Source organism: Salvia splendens, chromosome 7 (genome assembly GCF_004379255.2).
Source record: "Salvia splendens isolate huo1 chromosome 7, SspV2, whole genome shotgun sequence".
In the NCBI taxonomy this organism is placed as follows: domain Eukaryota; kingdom Viridiplantae; phylum Streptophyta; class Magnoliopsida; order Lamiales; family Lamiaceae; genus Salvia; species Salvia splendens.
In genome coordinates this window covers 10,584,000-10,598,520 of record NC_056038.1, presented here as the reverse complement: position 1 = coordinate 10,598,520, position 14,521 = coordinate 10,584,000, and the positions used below count along the sequence as shown (strand labels likewise).

Sequence of the window (14,521 nt, the reverse complement as noted above, 5' to 3'; positions counted from 1 at the left end):
TTTTTTTTGTTTTTTTTAATGTAGGATGTTTTATTTTATTTTTAATAAAATTTATTTTTTGCCGTATATTATGTTGTCTTTAATTTACACCAACAATTAAAAGTGAAATATATAAAAATAGTGATGATGTGGAAATGAGATGAGCTCTGAGATAGGCTCTCATTGCAGGGAGATAGACTCTGATTGCCTTAATTTTAATTAATTATTTGATTTGATTATAATAAAATATATGAAAATAGATAATTAAAAGCTGATTTGTGACACGACAATTGTATAAATAATTTTTGACCTAATTATGGCATAATTGTCATGGACGTGAGGTATGACGTGAAATGTTAATTTTCACATATAAATAGTACTCATAAGTCTAACTCTGTGATCGAAATGTCAAAACTTTAATTCAGTGGTGATATGTTGTTGTAACATGAGCATTATAGATTGATATACGAAATTTCAATTTTGGCATAAACGTTAAAAAATATACTACTAATAATTTAATTTAATTTAATTTAATTTAATTTAATTTAATTTAATTTAATTTAATTTAATTTAATTTAATTTAATTTAATTTAATTTAATTTAATTTAATTTAATTTAATTTAGTTTAGTTTAGTTTAGTTTAGTTTAGTTTAGTTTAGTTTAGTTTAATTTAATTTAATTTAATTTAATTTAATTTAATTTAATTTAATTTAATTTAATTTAATTTAATTCACATATACATAGCAATGAATAAAAAAGGAGAGCATAGTCGGTCAGTTGGTCCAAGTAGTATAAGTGGAATCTCGGTGGGATATCTTCCCCTATTAAAGGGGTGGCGTCGGTTACGACTTACGACTATACTACAGCACACGCTCAGTGGCATAATAGTCATTTTAAGCTTACCAGTGTCGAGGGGTATTGTCGGGACTTCCAAATTAGCTGCTGCAAATAAATAAACCCCTCCCGTTTTAGTTGCTCTTCACACAAACCTCACCACCATTTGTTCCTCCATAAACGAAACAGGAGACAGAAACATACATTCACACACATACACACACACACACGGAGACGCCAAGGCTCCGTGACAGCATTGCCTCGAACAATCTCGGGTAAACCAGTCTCATCGTTTTTCTTATTTCAGGATTTTTCTTATTTAATGTTATTTCCTGTTATCCGTTCACTTCATTTCCAGTTTCTCTATTTGTATTGATTTTTGATCGCCTAACTCGAGCACAGAGCTGTGCGAATACACATCATTTCCTAGAATTTCTTAATTCAAATCATTCAAAATTCGTTGTTTTTTTCTCTGCTCTTGCTACCTGTGTAGATCATTTATTTTTTCAGGCTGATTCTCAAAAAAATTGGTTTTGGCAAATTTATTGGCTGCTTGCCGTTCGATTATCTGATGCTCGAAATAATTTCTATTTTAGGTGAAACATGTTCTCTTTTGTATTTATTCTTGTTTTTAGTTTTCTAGAATTTTAAGAGTTAAACCCAGCCGTAATCAATGTGGTATGGAGTGGAACAGATGCGCTGTTCGTTAATCCAATCAGTTTCCTGGATCGATGGGAAATCTGTTGATTTTAATATGTGTTTTAAGACGTTATTTTGAGCTAAGTTTCTGTCGTTATTTCCGAACAAGAACCTACTTATTCTCAATTTTGAGCTAAGTTTCTGGAAATCCATTGGTAAATTTTGTTGACATTCGTTTGCTTATCTTTACTCATTGTGAGAGTTTGAATTTTATATGCATCTTTTGATCTGAATGGTTTTTTGATGATTGAATGACGTTAGAAAACTAGCTATTAGCATTCTAAATTGCCAATTTGGAGTTTTTATATGGAATTAATCTATCTTGAATGATAGTACTGTAATCTAATTGATGAACTTGTCTTAAATTCAGGTTGCCAATTCTTTATTTCATTGAAGGGTGGAGACTTTATAAGCCGTAATGGGTTTAACTGGAGAGCCTGCTGGAGAGATAAGATACCGCAAGGCCCTAGGATTACGATTCGTTGAATATGTCAAAGGATCGGCCATCTCGTACAAAACTCATCAAGCCATTGTCCTTATTATAACATTCTTTGCATACTTGGCCTACCACGCTACAAGGAAAACTACCAGTGTGGTGAAAAGTGCTCTTGATCCACAATCTCCTGATGTAGACTTGCAATCTATCTTCTTTTGGAGACGGGTGCCGCTACAAGGAACTAGAAATTCGGCTCTCGGAGCTGGTTGGGCGCCCTTCAGTGGTTCTGATGGAACTGCATTGCTTGGGGAGCTTGATGTGGCTTTTCTCTTTGTATATGCTATAGGGATGTTCTTTTCTGGACATGTGGGTGATAGAATGGATCTTAGGATATTTCTAACCATAGGTATGGTTGGAACTGGATTGTTTACTGCCCTTTATGGAGTTGGTTACTGGGCAAATATACACACTTTCTATTACTATTTGATTGTCCAGATGCTTACTGGACTATTCCAATCAACTGGATGGCCTTCAGTGGTTGCAGTTGTTGGAAATTGGTTTGGGAAAAAGAAGAGGGGACTTATAATGGGTATCTGGAATTCTCATACTTCTCTTGGTAACATTACAGGCTGTGTAGTTGCTTCAATGTTGTTGAGGTATGGGTGGGGGTGGTCCATGGTTGTTCCTGGGTTTGGTATTGTGTTTATAGGGTTGGTGCTGTTCTTTTTCTTACCGGTTAGCCCCGATTCTGTTGGAGCTAATATTGATGATGATGAAGAAGTGTCATCTCCTAGGAAAGAAGGGGATGAATTAGCAGTACCTTTGTTGAGCATGAACTCAGATCATAGAAATGCTGTGGGATTTCTGGAAGCATGGAGAATTCCTGGGGTTGCTTCTTTTTCCCTTTGCCTTTTCTTTTCGAAATTGGTGGCCTACACGTTCCTCTACTGGCTCCCGTTTTACATTAGCCATACAGGTACATGAACTTCATTTTTGCATTATTTGGAATGTAATATTTTGTGCTATTACTTCCAATGTTACTAAAAGCTAAATGCCTTCATTCTGAATGTTGCAGCCATTGAAGGGAGGTACTTATCAAATGAGGAGTCCGGTAACTTGTCTACATTGTTCGACGTTGGAGGTGTGATTGGAGGGATCCTGGCTGGCCACATTTCTGACCGTTTAGATGCAAGGGCCATAACAGCAGCAAGTTTCATGTACTGTGCCATACCGGCTCTCTTCTTTTACAGAAGCTACGGGCACGTGTCCATGACTCTAAACATCATACTCATGCTGATCACCGGAATGTTTGTGAACGGGCCATACGCTCTCATAACAACTGCAGTATCTGCTGATCTGGGAACACACAGTTCGTTGAAGGGAAACGCACGGGCTCTAGCCACGGTTACTGCTATAATTGATGGAACAGGATCAATAGGTGCTGCTGTTGGGCCATTGCTAACAGGATACATATCAACTAGTAGCTGGAGTGCAGTTTTCACAATGCTTATGGGTGCAGCTCTCATAGCTGGACTGCTTCTGACGAAGCTCGTTATGGCTGAGGTGGCTTCGAAGATTCAAGGTGCAAGGGCGCATGAACTTCCTAGATCAACACCTTCGGACTTGGAGGTATGATTGCCCTGCAACACCGAGAAGATTTTCTGCTTCGTTGTGCATACATCCGTTGTATACTAATGTAGCTTCTTGGGGTAGCTTCCTCAATTGAAAGATGGTGGTTAGAAGAAATCGAGTTTGAAATCTAGATAAAAGCTTTTGCCTATCCTCCATTAGTTGAAATTGCCATGGGCAGAGGTGGTGATTTTTGTGTACATATTGGTTGAATTGGGATGATTCATTGCCCTCCCAAGAAAAAATCTAGAGGAATTTAGTCATCCTCAAGAGAATGTAGATTTTTCCTGTTATATGTAATATATGAAAAAGGTTCTTTTACTTTTTTTTAATCAATGACCTTTTTCTGTTGTTCCATTTCCTTGTGATTGATATTCATTTGAGATTGTTGCTGCAAGAGTCAGGATATGGCACATTTTCCTCTCGTACTATTATTATTTTCGTTATAGTAATAATAATAAAATATAAACTTTAGAAAAATTAACAATGGCCCCTTGTATTTAAATAGATAAACACCCAAGTTCAAAGAATACAAAGACATGTTAGGCGATAAAAACGAGGTTCTCAAAGTGGTGGAATGCAAAAGATTTAAGGTTATAAAGTGCAAAAAGGAATTTGAATTCACGAAATAGAAGAAAATTATGTTGAGAAGGGATATTATACTAATAGATGTACTAGTATGTTCATTATTTCAGTTACTATTATAATTAAAAATGTATATACTATAGATTTTCACTATAATTAAAAGATAAACCAACTCTTTATTTCATTGCAATTAAAGAATCATCATACACTAATTGATATTCATACATCGTCACAAAATCTTTATAATCTCGGAAATGAGAGCTTCTGAAAAGACAAGTTGACAGTGACACATAATCTTTCCATGATTACAAATGAGAACAATTGCTGTGAGATCCACTGAAAACTCAAGTGGCCTCTGAGAAAACGAGGTTTGCTTCCTTTTCTAGTTTAATGCTACTATAATGATTCAATTTGGGGCTGCCATCAACCTTTTTTTTAGATCAATTCCGTCGAACATGACTTATTTTAGTGAAATTTATGTTCCATATTTCAAATATTAAGAGAAGTTTACATAACCCAATTTCTTTCTCTAATAAGTACTATTACTCCTAGAAAAGAGGTTTAGTGGCTGTTAATAATATATGGCTGTGGCCATATTGGTGAGATGTAGGGTGTGGCCTTTCAAAGAGTGATAAGCCTTTTCTTGCTTTAAAGTTTAAACCAATGGGTGATTTTTCTCTATTACCATCAATCTTGACAGCCATGCGATAACAAATTGATTTGTGTTTGTTTCTGTGTCCCTAAAGTATTAGTGGAGTATTAAAAAACAAAAGGAATAGGAAACAAATTATGTGTGGCCCAAACAATATCATGCAAAAGTTTAAATTTAATTCACAAATTCACACTGGATCTTTCGGAATCCACTGTCGTGTCATTCGAGAGCGATACGCGGACAAATTTTATAATAAAAAAAATACTACTACTTACTATAAGATGTGAATAATTGAAAAGGAATAAATAAAGTAAATGTCAACGTTTGCGCATTCTAAAGAAAAATATTTACATTTAAAATATTTATTCAATTACTTATTGGAGAGTGTTATATTACTAACTCAATACGTAATTGCTCACTACAATTAAATAATAGTCATTAGATATTCAAATTAAGAGCCTAGATCATCAGTCCCGGAATGTCAATACGATAAAAAAACGTCGATAAGGGTATTAAGGTCAATTTACAACAAATTAGTTGTAATTAACTTTTGAAAAATATTTCATAACTTTAAAATGCATATAACTTTTTCGATTTAAATTATTTTTTCGCACATCGTATATCAAATTAAAGATAATTTCATAAGGATTTTAACGAGATCTCACTTGCATATGTTCCGATATCAAAATTTGAAAAAAAATTTGAAAATTTTCATAAATTTCGTTAACAGCTTTATATCAATACACGGCACATAATATGTCGATACAATGCTTGTATAATGTCAATATGAAATTGTATTGACATTGTTATGTCTTTGTGTTGATGTATTTCATACACGGTATTGACATTGTGTTTCTAGACCCTAAATTTGATAGTTGCTATTATCTTTTTAATATTAAAAAATAAAAAATGAAATTATACATGGCAAATTGTAGACCACAAGATTTCTAAAATCCTATGGTCTTAAATTAGCTGTAGTTAGCAATTAAATAATGAGTTAGCAATTGATCACTCCCCATTAGTTATAATTATATTTGAGGTATTTTTTCGATTTTGACCTATTTGTAAACTTAATTTTCCATAATTTTTGAAAAAAAAATTATTTATCATATGGTTAGTCATTTATTATTATTTATAATTCATAAAAAAAACTAATAAATAATAGAACAAACAAAGGCATGCTAAACCACCAAGGCAGCATATGGAGTATATGAGCACTTAGTTTGGGCTAAACCACCAATTAGAGATGCACCATTAAATAGTTGACAAGTGGATCCTATTTAATGCTTAAAAAAGTTATTTTTAAAAATTATGTTCTTCACATTCTTGCTATCATATTTAATTAAAATAATTTTGTTAACTCATAGGTCATATTTTACTTTTTTAAAAAGATTTATATAAAAGAGTGTATGTTTACGTATTCTAAAAATATAAAAATGTAAAAATTTCCCTTTTTATTTTTTATTTTATTTTATTATGATGATTTACTTTTTAAAAAGATTTATATAAAAAGAACGTCTCTCTTATATAAAATAAACTAAAGCTTCACCAAATTTTATGTTTTATATAGCTATTATCTTAATATAAATAATATAAATATATATTCTATAAAAATAATTGTAAAATTTTATTAAGTTAAAAAAGTTGACATAATTAGTTGACTATATTTTTAAAAATCCGGTCTCATTATACTAGAATCAACCAATTATTTCAAACTTTTTTTAATTAATTAAAATTTTACAATTATTTTTATGGAGTACTTTATTTTGTATATTATTTTGTATTTCGACAATAGCTATATAAAATATGAAATTTGGTCAAATTCTAGTTAATTACATTTTTATATAAAATCGACATCTTTTACAGATATTAAAAATTATATAATCTCAATAAAATTAGAAAATAAATAATAATAAATAATTTTTTAAATTTTTTGGCATACATAAAAATTTAATCTTTTTATATAAATATTGTGAAGTAAATAAAATTTGACTTATTAAATATTTTTAACAACAGTTACGTAACTTCTTTGATTAAATATAATAAGCAAAAGTGCATGAAATAACAAAACTACTTTGATTAAATATGGTAGGAATAACTTTTTTACCATAAAATGGGATACACTTGTCAAATATTTAGTACTGTATTATAAAATGTAGTATGTAAATGTATTAGGTGATCCCTTCTGATTACCGACAAAGGCATGCTAGTAATTCATTTGTATGCGACTTTTAGTTTGGGGTCGTGAGAAGACTATTATAACCATGTTGAGAGATACTCGAACCAACCAACTGCAGTGAAATAGAGTACTGATGCCAAAGGATTTAAGACATACGACTATCTGGAATTGGTTGATATTTGTACGTGACTTCTGGAATTTAATATCAACTATTCACTGCACATATGCATTTCTATAAAGATGGATAGACATTTTTAAACAGTTACACACTATTGATATTCCAGACAAAAGTTGATATTCCAAGACCAAAATCATCTAATAGTTATACTCCCATCTGCATGCATCGAATTGTGTATATTCAATATTCTTCCAAGTTCTAACCTTCTACCAATAATTTAAATAATTAAACTGAGATGATCACTGATGGATTAGGATCATTAAGGCAGCTTTCAACTATCGAAGTCCCCAGGAAAAGAATTCTGCGTGACTACACTTACACCATCAAAAGAAAGAGTGTTATTCGTCTTCAAGTGCTGCAATCTCATACCTGACCTCTTCCAAGTATTCGTTTATAGAAGTGACTGCGTCTTGCATGCCTTGAACAGCTTCCTTGAGGGCATTATCGTATTCAGAATCAGCCTCAGCTTCTTCGGTTCCAGATTCCTCAGTTATTTGCTGGATGTGCATGCATTCGTGTCCTGTCGACTGAGTAAATCTGCAATTCTCATGGCTTACCAAGCGTTCTGAGGGCCGACCAGCCTTCTTCAGCACTTGAATTGTAGCTGTCTGAGAGAAAAGGAGGACAAAAAATGAAACAGAACAAGTATAAGATATGGTCTACATAGATATACCATCAAGGGATACTCAACCACAATAGACTTTTGAGCAAATAAATACTAACAAAAGTATGAAGAACTACAGAAACATGGAACAAAACAAAGCTACAACCTTTGTTAATTAAGATTCTATTTTTCTTTTCTTCTATCATATCAATTTAAGGCTAAGAGGTGCATTCTTTTGCATGCTGTGCAGATAGTAATGTCAACCAAAATTCCCGGTCAAACATTTTTCATTTCAAGCACTTCTATTTACCAATAATTTTAACATTTAATTTCTTAAAAGGATGCATAAAAAAAATTGAGGGTTCTAGAAAGTAATTGAAAGATGAAAGAACACAATGCATCTAGTGATACAAGCTTTTTTTTTAGCTTACGAGTTCTAGTATCTATTAGGTGTAAAAACTTTTCTTTTCGGAATTATTTCCACCACGCAGTCAATGATCTCATTTCTAGCATAAATAAATTTGTCAGACACTTTCAAGAAAATATCCAATCTGTCTCTTGCTGCAAAATGGAACTGCTCATTATGCTTCCCAACTGTTCTAAAAGGTGCATGGGCGCCATACTGGGAGTTAGACCTAGGCAAGGCCTGGGATGGGTAGATGGCACTCCCATGACATGGTCTAAAATAATGAAGTTAATGATCACCATTTTTATCAAATATCTCCCCACCCCCTCCAAAAAATTTAAAATGATTATCGTTATTTTTGCTAAAGGCACTCAGTGCTGTTATAATGCACCTAAAGACAAATCTGGTCACTAATAGTTACAACAATTTTCTTCATAGTTGAAATAACATTGGAATTTGGACTAAAATAAATGAACTTTCCAGTGATTCTTATAAAAGGTACAAGATACAAACGAAGTATACAATACCTGCACGAGTTCACCAGTGTCATAAATACGAGTATGAAATATCCAACTAAAAAGGATGTATACCTCTTATAAATTCCATAGAAAACCTAGATATTTATGAGCATGCACATACCATAGAATGGAATAATCTCATTATACTTGTCCTGGAAGTTCATAACCGTGAATTCCTAAATAATGTTTCCATCATAATTCATAACAGACTGTGGAAATATGCAAGTAATTCAGAAATATCCCAAGATTGCCAGAGAAATAATAAGGCAATTGAAAAGAGGATGGCATACTAAATTCAATTTCTCCTTTTCTTTGACTTGAACTGATCTCAGCAAGCCAGCCAGATCCTCTCGGCAATAAGCAGGACTTGCGAATATCGATTCCATTTCAAGCACCTTCATCACAACACACGTTTCACAAAAGAAAATGCAGCAGGCAATTGAAGAAACCAAGATAATCAAAAGCACCGAAAACATTCATACACCACCTAATGCACCATGGTCCTGAACTACTTATTATATTTGTTTTAAAACTGAATCAAGGACATCTAGATTGTCTTCCACCATTGCCTGAAATTATTATTCCCAGTATTAACCTAAGAATCATGATCACTTTCAATAGTGTCATGATTCAGATAGACTAACCTGCTTTGAATAATCATTAAACTCGAGAGTAATCTCACTGCAAAGCTGCTGAAAAGCTAATTCACCTCCTGAGGCCCTATAATCTTCAAAACCCCTGCGTACAAAAGAAAGAAATTGAGGCGAAATCGAAATGCCATAAACAACCGGAGCAAACCAAAGCATATTCATTGCTGATCCACACTATAATCAGGAAAGTTCCGGACTCTATAACAATACAGAACCAGAAATTGGAAAGAATACGAGCTCAATTTTTTCTGAGACACATAACGACTCATCCAGCCCCAGAGATGTATAGTATACCATTTGCGAGGACACAAACTGCGTGCAATCGAGGAGAAATTGGGGAGAGAGGAAGAATACCGTTTGAGGCGGGCATAAGCGAGGGCGCGGCGCTGCTGAACAGAGAGGAATCTGCGGAGCAACCCTAGAATTGCTTCATTGGTGGTGTTGATTTTTGAGCCTTTTTCCTGTTTCTCTTCAGCTTGAGTCTCCATATTTATGGGTTTGGTGGCGGTCTCTGGTTCTGATATGGACACCTTCTTCACAAAATCCTCCATTCCTTTTGCAAATTACTACTTCTACTCCATAGCTTTCTTCTGATCAGCTGAAAAGCTTTTCTAATTTTTTTACGTTTAAATTTCATTTTTTTCGTCGACGATATTTATTAATATCAGTTAATTTAAAATTAAAATTAGTCAAAATGCCAAATAAATTAAAATATACTGATTATAATATTTATATTTATATTTAAATTTTGATCAATCTATTCTCATATTTCCAAAAACTGAATTATTGCTCTAGAGCAGTTTGAGTGACTGACATGGTTTGCAATAGAAAACTAGCAAATAAAATAAATTTAGAGAGCGAAATCTGTTTAGGTGATGTGATTAATTCATTCATGCTCAATATCACAGAGCATATAATAAACGCAGTTAATTAATGAAAATAAAATATAAATCTTAAATCATGAATCCAGCGATTTAAAATTAATTAGGATTAAATAGTTCTCTAAATAATCGAAGATGATTTGCGACTTATGCACAAGATAATTCTTGGTAGCAACCGTAGATCGTCTGATCTGAACCCGAACTCAAATATGTTCACTTTGTTCCATAATAGATGTCACCCTTTGTACCTACATGGAACCACAATTGATTCCGAAAGGGCAGAGTTGCAAGAATGGCAAGGATCGATTTCCACTACTAGCGTGTAGTTGCAAGATGTCACATTTTTTTATTTAAAAAAAACTGTACTCCCTATGTCCTCCATTTATGCCCACTTTCACTTTTTTTTAGTAAGGAGACCACGCATTCCACTAACTCATTACACTCATATTTTATTATACAACTTATATATAAAAATGAGATCCACATTCCACTAATTTTTTTTTGCTTGACCATATGTGTATCGAATATCATAAATGCTTCTAGGTTGCCAGCGTCGAATAAATGTTTGCCAACGCTTCTAGGTTGCCAACATCGAATAAATTTTACCAAAAATATCTTATTTGAGTTTGGTTGAAAAATAACAAACGAAATACTATAAAATTTGTGATATTTTATATCAATATTAAAGTTCATGGAAAATAGTACAATATAATTCAACTAAAATGTTAAAGACTAATATCCCTTTAATCATCAAAAAATTAAATATTTAGATGTTAGTTTTGTGGGCACATATTAGACAAATTCATTTAGTTGGATTGGTAGTACTGGAACTTCGACTATAATTTTGTAAATAAAAAATTGCTGCAACTGTAAATTAAAAAACATACTCCTAATAATTTTGAAAACAGAATCCAGTCCGCAAATCCCAATTCACTCTTCACCTTCAATTTTACTCCGCCGATCACCGCCACTGCCTCCGCCTCCCAGCTCCCTCAAGCACCCGCCTCCCTTCCCTCCGCTCCAGCCTGTTTGACGAAATGTCTCACGCGCCGACTTCATCCACTACATAAATGATCTGCTCTCAAAATAGAATTGAGTGAGCATCCCTCCGATCTATCGGAAAATGAGAGGCCTCAGAAAGCCGTCCGTGAGGCGACCGCCAATTCTACATCTTCTCTCCGCCACCGCTATTCTCTCTCTCTTCGTTTTCGCCCTCCGCTCTTCCTTCCCCGCTGCAGGTATCGTCACTCCTTCTTCTACTCTTTCTTTGTAACTTGCCTCATTACTCAACCTGCTTTTATCTCTTTCCAGGAAACCAGCGAATTCCTAAAATTAACCGACGTGATCTTCGGATATTGTCTGGTTTCCAATCCACCGTCCAACAATGCGTCGTAAGTTGCTGTTTCTCCCACTTAGATCTCTACTGCTTACCTATTATTTCTCTTTTCCATAGTTTGGGTTGAAGATATACTTAAAAAGGAAGATTCAGATTTTATTTATGCTACCAGATGCTCTCCAAGGTTTTCAAAGATCTGTTTTTTACTAGCATTGGTTTATTCGTGTAGGCAAACAGAGGCCTTGGACTCACTGCTCAAATTATAGATCACTGTAATCTGGTTCTCAAGTTTCCAGAAGGGACTAACAGCACCTGGGTTGGTCTTTATTATTTTGCCTGATTTTTTATCAAATCATAATGCCAGCTGCATTTCACTCATAGCTCTATCAATCTGTTTGCAGTACAATGCACAATTTAAGATCTTTGAGCCCTTGGAATACAAATATGATGTATGCGAGGCAATACTGTTGTGGGAACAGGTTACAAGTTTATCCTTGTTTGTGAGTTTAGCTTATGCTGTTGTTGTTTGGTCTGACACCTAAATCAAGCATTGGTTATCTAAAATGCAGTATCGCAATATGACTACAGTGTTGACGAGGGAGTATTTAGATGCTCGGCCTGATGGGTGGGTGGAGTATGCTCCAAAGAGGATAGCACAATTGTATGTTTGCTGCTTCTTCTAGTTTCTGTTAGCCTCATATTACATATATTATGCTGATTGAGTATGACAACTTTACTTCACCATTCACTTATCTTTGTTCTGCCCACATTTTGCATTACTATTGTAGAGGAACAGATAAATGCTACAATAAGACCCTCTGTGAGGAACATCTTAATGTACTTCTGCCAGCAAAGCCACCCTTCCACCCTCGCCAGTTTCGAACTTGTGCTGTTGTTGGAAATTCAGGAGATCTCTTAAAGACAGAATTTGGAGAGGAAATTGACAGCCATGATGCAGTGATAAGGGATAATGAGGCGCCTGTTAATGAGGTCAATGAGTTTACTCTCTAGCTGGTTTTGTGTCGCACATACTTGGGGTCTAACTTATTGTGAAGCATGGATTGCCATCTGCTTTGCTATATCAAATGTGTTTTGCTACCTGTCTAACTATTTGATCATTATTTTCATAGCATCAATTCAGGATGGGGATTTCAGTAATTTTATTCAAATTTGTTTTTCCCTTATAACAGAAATATGCCAAATATGTTGGTTTGAAAAGAGATTTTCGCCTGGTAGTTAGAGGTGCTGCACGAAACATGGTTCCAATTCTAAATGGATCAGGTAACGTATAGCATTAAAAATGGTTTGAATGCTGGGTTACTGTCACTCCAGTACCCCATATAGTTCATTTTGTGTTCTTTTTGTCTTTCTGGTTATCCTCCTGCACTCTATTTTGGTATGTTATTCCAGTAATGTTTAGCAAAGCCCACATGACCTGGAGCCAGGAATTTGAACTTAATTGGTTGATATTTGAGGCCACTTCTGAACAAATAACATAATTGCTTATGCTAGCTTGTTTTCAGCATCATTGGGCATAGATCCTGTTTAATGATAAATGAAATAATATTTTCTGTGACAGATGATGAAGTGCTGATTATCAAAAGTCTTACCCACAAAAGTATCAATGATATGATAAAGGTAGGTGCATTCGAAAATTGTTAACTGTTCAAAAAGTTTCGATGGATGATTATGAACTTTAATTCCTTGACATACTTACGGGCTTATATGATGGGTGAGGTTGGTGATCTTTATATGTTCCCCTGAATTGAGATTTACTGTATATTCTCTTCCAATCAATGCAGAAAATCCCAAATCCAGTTTACCTATTCCAAGGTATTGTTCTTCGTAGGGGAGCAAAGGGGACTGGAATGAAATCAATAGAACTTGCACTTTCCATGTGCGACATTGTTGACATATACGGTTTCACAGTTGATCCTGGATATACTGAGTGGTTAGTCCAAAAACTCTCTTAATTTTGTGGTGTGCTTTTAAGCCTTAAACTTGTGCAATGATTCAGGACACGGTACTTCTCAACACCAAGGAAAGGGCACAATCCACTTCAAGGAAGAGCTTATTACCAGCTTCTGGAATGCCTTGGTGTAAGTATAACTTTTTTTTTTGCTTTTGCTGTAATGTCTCTTGTCTAGTTCAGTTTATGTGCTTATCATGATATGAAAGCCTACCAGGTCATTAGGATCCATTCTCCTATGAGAGCTGAAAGGAAGCAAGACTGGTCTGACATACCAAGTCGAGCAGCAATAAGTATAGCTCACTCCGCTGCTGTACGCTTGAAGAAGAGTCAAGATGACCAAAGCAACAACATGGGACAATTTCGTAATTGTAAAGTGTGGGGCAATTCTGGGGCATATGGCAGCGGACCAGTATCTGGATCGCCAGATATGAGCAATGTGAGGAAGAATTCCAATTACAACAAGTGGGAGGTGATGCCGTACAAGAAATTAAGGAAAGCTGCAAGAGATCAGTACACACAAATGGAGAGGGTGTCTATGTATAAAATGGATGGTAATAAACTAGATGATCTAGTGTGTGTGAGGCATTCCTTGAAACCTCAAGAGTGATCTGCTATTACCCCATTGGAATCAATCTACTGCGATAACCTTTGCATATACAGAGTTGACCAAAGCCACAACAAGCCATGCTTGGATCATGGACTAATCCAAGGATAGGCTTTATATCAGAGATCCATATGATAATTACAATTACACTGTATTCTTTGGCCACATGTTTCTCAAGCTTTTATTTATTTTGTCACAGCATTTCTTTCATTTGTCAGAAGAGAAATTTCATGATTCGATCAGAGAAGCGTTTTTGTAACCATAGTCTTCTTTTATGTTGATGCTTTTTTATATACTCCGTTACCATTACTGTTTAATGCTTTTCGTTGGACTGTTTAATTAAGATTAAATTGTTGAACAGATTAAATATATATATTCA

At 34.3% G+C, this 14,521-nt stretch overlaps 3 protein-coding genes across 4 annotated transcripts; 2 read left to right on the top strand and 1 right to left on the bottom strand.

The window, feature by feature from the left end:
- The first annotated feature begins 968 nt into the window (after window positions 1-968).
- Window positions 969-3,934, top strand: LOC121742454 (putative glycerol-3-phosphate transporter 1). The gene is made up of 3 exons (XM_042135591.1): window positions 969-1,088; window positions 1,883-2,924; window positions 3,024-3,934. The coding sequence occupies exons 2-3, from the start codon at window positions 1,931-1,933 to the stop codon at window positions 3,581-3,583; spliced, it is 1,554 nt and encodes a 517-aa protein (XP_041991525.1). The 5' UTR covers window positions 969-1,088; window positions 1,883-1,930; the 3' UTR covers window positions 3,584-3,934.
- A 3,288-nt stretch (window positions 3,935-7,222) lies between these two features.
- LOC121742682 lies at window positions 7,223-9,964 on the bottom strand. 2 transcript variants are annotated; one of them, XM_042135902.1, is made up of 4 exons: window positions 9,704-9,964; window positions 9,344-9,437; window positions 8,990-9,094; window positions 7,223-7,779 (listed from the first exon to the last, which is right to left on the bottom strand). In XM_042135902.1, the coding sequence occupies exons 1-4, from the start codon at window positions 9,898-9,900 to the stop codon at window positions 7,510-7,512; spliced, it is 666 nt and encodes a 221-aa protein (XP_041991836.1). In that variant the 5' UTR covers window positions 9,901-9,964; the 3' UTR covers window positions 7,223-7,509. The 2 variants fall into 2 exon arrangements, with proteins under 2 accessions (XP_041991836.1, XP_041991837.1); XM_042135903.1 differs by lacking the exon at window positions 8,990-9,094.
- Window positions 9,965-11,122: 1,158 nt separating this feature from the next.
- LOC121742254 (sialyltransferase-like protein 1) lies at window positions 11,123-14,401 on the top strand. The gene is made up of 11 exons (XM_042135343.1): window positions 11,123-11,468; window positions 11,542-11,621; window positions 11,796-11,882; window positions 11,968-12,045; window positions 12,136-12,227; window positions 12,355-12,556; window positions 12,757-12,847; window positions 13,146-13,204; window positions 13,369-13,517; window positions 13,584-13,665; window positions 13,753-14,401. Exons 1-11 carry the CDS (start codon window positions 11,354-11,356, stop codon window positions 14,143-14,145), a joined length of 1,428 nt encoding a protein of 475 aa, XP_041991277.1. The 5' UTR covers window positions 11,123-11,353; the 3' UTR covers window positions 14,146-14,401.
- Window positions 14,402-14,521: the final 120 nt, after the last annotated feature.

Bases quoted from the DNA above. Each gene is read 5' to 3' on its own strand.
- LOC121742454 (XM_042135591.1), top strand. From the start codon at position 1,931: ATGGGTTTAACTGGAGAGCCTGCTGGAGAGATAAGATACCGCAAGGCC. The intron at 2,925-3,023 runs GTACATGAACTT...TGAATGTTGCAG, and splicing joins GTTTTACATTAGCCATACAG to CCATTGAAGGGAGGTACTTA.
- LOC121742254 (XM_042135343.1), top strand. From the start codon at position 11,354: ATGAGAGGCCTCAGAAAGCCGTCCGTGAGGCGACCGCCAATTCTACAT. The intron at 12,228-12,354 runs GTATGTTTGCTG...TTACTATTGTAG, and splicing joins CCAAAGAGGATAGCACAATT to AGGAACAGATAAATGCTACA. The intron at 13,518-13,583 runs GTTAGTCCAAAA...GCAATGATTCAG, and splicing joins GATCCTGGATATACTGAGTG to GACACGGTACTTCTCAACAC.
- LOC121742682 (XM_042135902.1), bottom strand. From the start codon at position 9,900: ATGGAGGATTTTGTGAAGAAGGTGTCCATATCAGAACCAGAGACCGCC. The intron at 9,095-9,343 runs GTTAGTCTATCT...GTTGTGATGAAG, and splicing joins TTAATGATTATTCAAAGCAG to GTGCTTGAAATGGAATCGAT. The intron at 7,780-8,989 runs GTATGCCATCCT...CTTTTCTCTCAG, and splicing joins AAAAGGAGAAATTGAATTTA to ACAGCTACAATTCAAGTGCT.